The sequence below is a fragment of the Chelonia mydas genome, chromosome 3 (assembly GCF_015237465.2).
Source record: "Chelonia mydas isolate rCheMyd1 chromosome 3, rCheMyd1.pri.v2, whole genome shotgun sequence".
Lineage (NCBI taxonomy): Eukaryota > Metazoa > Chordata > Testudines > Cheloniidae > Chelonia > Chelonia mydas.
The window spans coordinates 199,962,107-199,969,819 of record NC_057851.1 but is presented as its reverse complement, the minus strand read 5'-3'; the positions used below and the strand labels follow the sequence as shown (position 1 = coordinate 199,969,819).

Sequence of the window (7,713 nt, the reverse complement as noted above, 5' to 3'; positions counted from 1 at the left end):
CCAGATTTCCAAGTCCCTTCCCCCCCGCCCAAAAGGGCATCCTCTTCCACACAGCAAAAGCCCCAGCAGCGGCCAGATCCCAACCTGCCTGCCGCGCTTGCTTGGCTGTGTCCCCCCGCCCCACCATGCACACGAGCCACCTCGGCCCGAGCTTGGGGCTGGCTGCACGGGACCGTCCGGGCGGATCGTGTGCACGAGCCGCTCCTGCCACGTGGCGGCGCGCGGGACTCGACAGGCAGGCGCGTGCCGGCGCCTGGGAGAGGCACGGGGCGCGCGCCGCGGCAGTTTGGGCGCGCGGGGCCGCCGTAGGGCGGCCGGCGGAGCATGGCGGCGGGCTCTGAGGCGCTGCGGGAGCGGCCGGTGCAGCTGGCGCTGGCGCTGGCCTTCGCCTCGGGCGTGCTGCTGGGCTGGCAGGCCCACCGCGTGCGCAGGCGCTTCCTGGCCTGGAGGAAGCGGCGGCTGCAGGCTCTGCTGGAGGCCACGCAGAAGAAGCTGGACGTGGCCTGAGCGGGGTGCGGCGGCGGCGGCGGCGGGGCCGTGACCTTGGGCGGCTCGGGGGCGGTTCTGGCTGGGGGCGGGGCCCTGGCTGGCCCCGGGTGTGACCGGCCCGTGTCACAGACCGGGGCGGGGCGGGTGTGAACACGGTCCGCGTGCCGCTCTCGCTAGTGTAGACGCGGCCAGCCTCTGACGGGTGGGGCAACACCCCCCAACTCAGCGTGAAGCGAGGGGAAGCGCTTGTGGAAGCGAGCGCAGATCCGGGCCTGAGGGCGGCACGTCTGCAGGGCCCAAAACCAATAGTCTCGGCTTTGGGATCCGCTCGCTAGGGCTTGTGTAGGGCTAAAAATAACGCCGTAGAGGTTCCTGCTCCAGCTCCGAGACTGTACCCCCCTCTGGGTTTCCGAGCCCAGGCGCCAGCCTGAGCGGAATGGCTACGCTGCTGCTGGTAGCCCTGTCGCATGATCCCAAGGCACTTGAGCCGCGCTCTGAGGCTCGCTGTTGCATGGTTTTCTTTGCAGTGTAGATGTATCCTGTATTTCTGTTGGTCCCTCAGGGTCAAAGCCCTCTTCTTCGGGAGCCGGTTTCCTTGAGACGGTCCTCTTGTTCTCATGTCCTAATACCAGGGAATAATTTACTATCTATAGGTTTTAGAGTAGCAGCCGTGTTAGTCTGTATTTGCAAAAAGAACAGGAGTACTTGTGGCACCTTAGAGACTAACCAATTTATTTGAGCATAAGCTTTCGTGAGCTACAGATGCATCCGATGAAGTGAGCTGTAGCTCACGAAAGCTTATGCTCAGATAAATTGGTTAGTCTCTAAGGTGCCACAAGTCCTCCTGTTCTTTTTACTATCTATAAACACTCACAATTTGTCATACAAAGAGTTTGTTTTTAAATGTCTCGGATTTTTTCTTGAATAAGGGGCTGATCACAATTACCAGCCACTCCGAGACCCTAGCAAAGTTGTATGGGTATTGGGGTGAAGGCATTGCTTTTAGCTGCCTCTTTCTGGTAACAGGCTTACAACAGTGTGGCAAAGTACAGGAAAACCTCAGCGTTAGGAACGCCTTGGGAATGGAGGTTGTTTGTAAGTCTGAAATGTTCATAACTCTGAACAAGACATTATGGTTGTTCTTTCAAAAGTTTACAACAGAACATTCACTTCATACAGCTTTGAAGCTACTATGCAGAAGAAAAATGCTGCTTTTAACCATCTTAATTTAAATGAAACAAGTACAGAAAGTTTCCTGACCTTGTCAAATATTTTTTTAATAACTTTCCCTTTTTTTAATAATTTATGTTTAACACAGTACTGTACTGTATTTGCTTTTTCGTGTGTGTCTCTCTGCTGTTGCCTGATTACGTATTTCTGGTTCCAAATGAGGCGTGTTCGTAACGCTGAGGTTCTACTGTACATAGTCTTAGGTGGCTAAGCCAAGCTCTTATTAGATAGAAGGAAAAAGAGAGGAACAGGAAAAAGAGAAGAAATAAGGTGGGAAGGAAAAGGACATGTGGGAGGGGAGACAGTCTTCCAGTTGATGTTTTGGGATTTAGCCAGAGCCAATGCCTGTGGCAATGTGATCTCAGTCCCACTTTCTGTCTCAGTCTGGTCAGGACATATCTCAGGATCAGGATGATGAAGGCCCCAACAGTGTTACAGTAGAATCCTGGGAGATGGTGGGAGTGGCAGCTATGATAGTAAAGCTTGTGGCAGTGGTAGTTGGCAGATAGCTGTTACTTTGGTGGGGAAATCAAGAAGCTTTTTTCTTTTTTTTTTTATCACCCCCTAATAGCCCATACCCTCATTGTTTTGTTTACCAGTTAGGTCTAATTTTTGACATATGAATTTTCGTCCACTGATTTCTGGTTCCACATGGTTTTTGTTTACCAGGAATGATCTTAACACAGTCCTTGAATTATATTAGAAGGCTTTGTTTGGACTAATTTAATTGTTGTCTTCTTTTTGCATCTTTTTCCATCAATATTTATTGTTATAGATTATTGTGAGATCATACAAACTTTCACTAACTTCTCACAGTTGAGCTAACAATAAAGGTAAACTTGTCGGCCCAGTTATTACCAGACCTGAGACTTATCTGTCACATACAGTTCCTTATTCAAGCCCTATTTGCAATATGGAAGTGGAAGGGGGAAATGTTGTGAGGAAGCATATTGCAGAAGAACAACTTTTTGGGTAGGGAATGGCATGTTCCTGCTCCTTCACAACAGTCTAACAGTCGCAGGGATGTGTCTGTTGGGTGAGTGGAGACACGTTTTGTCATGTACAGTGAATTAAAGACACAGTTCCTTATTTAAGCCATAAGTACCCTATGGAAGTGGAGTGAGGGCATGATGTCTCAGAGCATACTGTCCAGAAACTAAGCATCAGGTTGATGAATGGCATGTCCCAACTACTTCAAAACAGTCCAATGGCAGCAGGGATGAGTCACATCGAATGATTTGAGACTAATTTTGTCACATACAGCCAGTCAAAACCCAGTGCCTTAATTATTTAATTCATAAATAATGAAGTAATTAGGAATTTTTATCACACCCAATCATGCTAACTTGATGGCATTTCTAAAAACGTAATCGTACATTGATATATTTTTAAGGTAATTTTGACCTTTGAATAAGGAACTATGTAACCATACGGTAAGGAACTGGTACCACGTAAGAGGAACCAGGAATAATGAATCAACTTGAGCCTCCTGGGGGGGAGAAGGATTGTTTCCCTCCAACCCTACACTTCTCCCATATATAAAACTTGCTTTACTTGATCTTTGCATATGGGAGGGCATTGTGGGTTTTTGTTTTGTATTACTGAATACAGAGAGACTATTGTATCTCACTTCAGTTACTGTCTAGTTCAGGCTAGTTTTCTACTGGGAGCCTGATTTTAAAAATAGATACATCTACCTCTCCCTCCCCCAAAAAACTTAAACTGTGTGAACCTCTGATAGGGGATACGCTTTTGTGTGGGGCAGGGGTAGGGGGCTGGAAAGGGGAGGGTTGGTATTTGGACAAAGATGTTACTGACATGGGACCATTTGAAAAATCAGAGCTGATTCTCTCAGCAAGGGTTTGAAATGCAACAGAGCTCCCATTTTCAAGTTTCCATGTGGCCTGACATGGGAATGCACTGCTGGCACTCCTGTATATATCCTAGTCTTGTCTGTCTTTGACTGTCCTCTGCTTCAAAATGTAGTGAAATTTTCTCAGTCAGATATTAAATGTAAATAGATCATATATTCTAGATTATTACAACATAGTTTATTAGAGCCCACTCTAAATTCCTAACTGTCCAGGTTGCTGTATTGTAGTCCATAAATCTAAATGACAATCTGGAAATACTCAGTTAAAGTGCTAGCAGCATTGAGACTTACTATTTAACGCCATATACTAAACTTAATTTTCACAAACTTGTCTCTTAATAACTGAAATATTGTAATGGTGCTGTAAATCGATTGATTTACCTTTGCTCTTGCATAAATGTTGATTTCTGGTTGTGAGCATACACTGAGGAGATGTAGCTGTTAGGGACAATGGGCTTGTATTGGTACATATCTGGAAACATTTTTGTTCACCCCAAAAATGTCCAATAATGGAATTTTTTGTTAACGAAATTTTGAGGGAACACCAATGATTTTGGGTACATTTTTAATTAAGTGTTTCTACTTTAATATTTTTGACATAAAATATTGTTTCTGCGCTGTTCCCTTTGGTTACTGAATGTTCTGTCTGTCCCCTTTTAGTATCTCTCTTACTTCTGATTTTCTTCTTTTCTTTTTGATACATTATAATCTGACTGAACATTGTTTTGAGCACCTTTGCAATTTAAATTAAAAAAAACAAAACAAACGTGAAATTGTGTGCAATTTGTAATTTATTTCACTTTCTTTTAACAGCCTTATACAGATGAAAGCTGACAACTGAATGAAAATAATTGGACCCCTGCTGCATTGGTATCTAAACACAGTTTAAAAGATGGACTTTAAAAACAAATGCTGTGATAAGCAACCGTATTCTAAAAAAGAAGGCATCTGTGGTATCATACAATCTCATTTGCCCAAACTGACATCAGCAAAAATTATCTTCAGATGTATCAGAATAACCTATCTACCAAAATGTTATGGGGTGAGCTAAATTAATTCATATGCATTATGACTGTGCAAACCTGTCACATTATGTTTTTAAGGGTTATTTGTGTCTGTTTTGCTTTGTGACTCTTAAGGCTCATCCTGAGCTACATTTGACCCTTATATTTTAATAAACTAAAAATGATATAATTTAAGTTACTTACTAGTAATTTGTAATAAAGTGTCTGTTAAGTGGGGAGTGAAAACACGTAAAGATTCTGATGTTAAATGTTTTAGATCTTTGAAAGTATACAACCCAAAAGAGTCAGTCAAACAGATTAAGGCAAAAGCATACTAGCGTACAGTGATAAGATAAATTCATGTATTAAATCAGTAATGCTGGGGTTCTTGTCTGAAATTCAGCAAAAGTATTCATGGAGTTGGTAAGAGATCTAGACATAGAATTCTCTAACTAAGAATATATCAGCCCTTTATACTTACTACTCCACATCATCACTTCCAGCAAAAATGCTGGACATCATGAATTAGAATCCTTGGGACTTCTTTTGATTAATTTTGGCTGGGCCTCATGCTACATATGTCAGCTATCCCTATCTTTCTGTTACTTCCATTCATACGTGCACAGCTTTCCCCTCCAAAAAAAATCTCCTAATCAGTGCATTTTTAAAGTGTTTGTCTTGTTCTCCTTTTATGTTTATAAGCAGATGCCAATCCCACATTGTGCCAGAATAGTTAAAGGCTATGTAGGTTCAGAATTCATCCCCTGCCCTTAGCTTTGACTTTATTAATAGGCTAATGCAAAAAGAAAAAAAAACAGACTCCTGCCCATGCCTTCTCCCCAAGCTTGGCTGTTCTTAGGATTTTTCTCTTAGGACTGGCGAGACTTAGACCAGTGATTCCCAAACAGTTTACTAAAGTGACCCATCAACTGCATTTTAACTTCTTTTTGCAACCCACTCTTACATATATGCACCCTCTGCCTTTGTGCTGCAATCTGAATCCTGGCCCAGTGCAGAGGGGAAGTTGGGGGCAAGGGGGTTGGAGAGCAGGCCCACCCTGCACTTACCCCATTGAGTTGCCTCTTGTTCTGCTGCACTAGGCCTAGCTTTCTCCTCCAGGTGTTATAACCTGGTGGACAGTGTCACAGCACCACTCAGGTTTGGAGGACAGCCAGGCTAAACCTGAGTGGCTCTGCGACCCCATGTGTCTGGTTGCAATCCCCAGGACCAGCCCCGCAGGACAGAAGCCACCACTGTGGGGTGAGTGTGGGATAGCCTCGCTTTCCAATCCCCTCCTCTCTGCACCTGGCTGGTAAAGTGTACGTTTGCCTAGTTCAAGGCCCAGTGATGCGTAAACCTGGTCCTGGACACGGTGAGCCATCTAGAATCTTCCTGAGACCCACCATTTGGGAAACACTGGCATAGACCCCCTCTGATCAGGGGGCACTCTCACTTCACTTGTACCCAGAAATAGTTCATGAGGTGCACCTGTCACAATGAATGAAGAGGTTTTTAACTAATATCTCCCATCAGAGTTCCAATGCCTTCTAACATGGTGGGTCAACAAAAGAACCTAGCTGCTGTGTTACAGTGCCATTCAGAATCTTGAAATGTTGACTTTCCCAAGTTGGAAATCTTGTGTCCTTTAGAGCTGAGATGTAACTTGGTTACAGAAGTTTTCTGTGTAATGCTGTATCAGGCTGATTTTGTGGTGATATGGCATACATTTGTGGGCATCCTGTGCCAAATGGAGCTGAGCTCAGGTATTTTAATGTCATTAATTGGAAGACATGGTTCATGTGCTAGCTCAAAGTCTGCACTCACTGACCTGTTAAAATACAGTTGTACTTATATTTATTAAAAAATCTTGGGTGCTTTAATTTTTTTTGCAGTGGATTATTTATGTTTTTAATGTGTACGTAGTATTTATTTCTGGAAAAGGTAAAAAGGAAGAAAAAAGGGAGATGGTAGACATGACAATTTGGGATTTCTGTATAGTGGCTTGAATAATTCTTTGGATACATCAGCATAGTTTTTCTAAATCCGGTGTTGCATATATCAGTGTAAATACTCATTTTAGTACAATTACAAAGGAGTTTTTTCTTTCGCCTTGTGAATAACCCTAAAAGTGTTTTTAAAAAATCATTAAATAAAAACAGTAAACCCTCATGTGAAAAGTGCACATCATAGTTTGATCTCCTCCCACTTAAGTACAGGTTGTAACTTGACAACACTATTAATTTCTGTACATCTCTGCTATATTTCCTTATCTAATACTTGGAAAATGATTAAACAGCAAATACTTAAGTGCATGAGCTGTTTAGAGCAGAGGTTCTCAAACTGTGGTCCGCGAGCTTCATTCAGGTGATCCGCAGATAGTTCCCTCTAAGTTGCGTGGCTGGGTGGCTGCACACAAGAGAATGAAGGGCCACCCACCTAATTAGTGGAGCTGTGCAAGCATAGCTCCACTAATTAGGTGCTTGGACCCTGGAGAAGATGCTCATGTAAGGTGAGGTGGTGACCTTGGGGGGAATAGGAGGTAGGTGGGAAGGGGGGGAATGTGGGATGTGCAGGGCTATGGCGGCCAGAGAAAGAGGCGACTTTCCCCAGCTCCAGGGCTGCAGCTGCCTCCTTCCCAGCTTCAGTTCTGTGGCTGCTGTGGCGGGGGAAAGACCCCCCCTCCCTTCCTAGACCCAGCTCGGGGGCTGCCGCGGCAGGGGAGAGAGGGCACATCCATTGTATTAGAAAGGTAAGGCTACTGATATTAAAATATGAGTTGTGTGCTTTTATTTGTAGAACAAAAAAAGTTTATTAAGGGGCTTTTTTATATAGCGCTTTTATCCAAAGCACTTTACAAGAGTTAGCTAACAGTACAAACAACATTTGGAAAGATTATTAAGTTGTCCGCCTAGGGTGACCAGATGTCCCAATTTTTATAGGGACAGTCCTGATATTTGGGGCTTTTTCTTATATAGGCTCCTATTACCCCCCACCCCATCCCGATGTTTCCCACTTGCTATCTGGTCACCCTGTGTCCGTCAAGACCCTTTCAAGTGGTCTGTGAAAAAAAAGTTTGAGAACCACTGGTTCAGAGTTCAGAGGGAAGCAGTCTCCTAG

At 44.2% G+C, this 7,713-nt stretch overlaps 1 protein-coding gene across 1 annotated transcript; it reads left to right on the top strand.

Annotated features, from left to right (window-relative positions):
- Nucleotides 1–272: 272 nt before the first annotated feature.
- Nucleotides 273–6,476, top strand: MTLN (mitoregulin). Its single transcript, XM_037896246.1, has 2 exons — nucleotides 273–512; nucleotides 4,406–6,476. Exon 1 carries the CDS (start codon nucleotides 325–327, stop codon nucleotides 505–507), a length of 183 nt encoding a protein of 60 aa, XP_037752174.1. The 5' UTR covers nucleotides 273–324; the 3' UTR covers nucleotides 508–512; nucleotides 4,406–6,476.
- The last annotated feature ends 1,237 nt before the right edge of the window (nucleotides 6,477–7,713 follow it).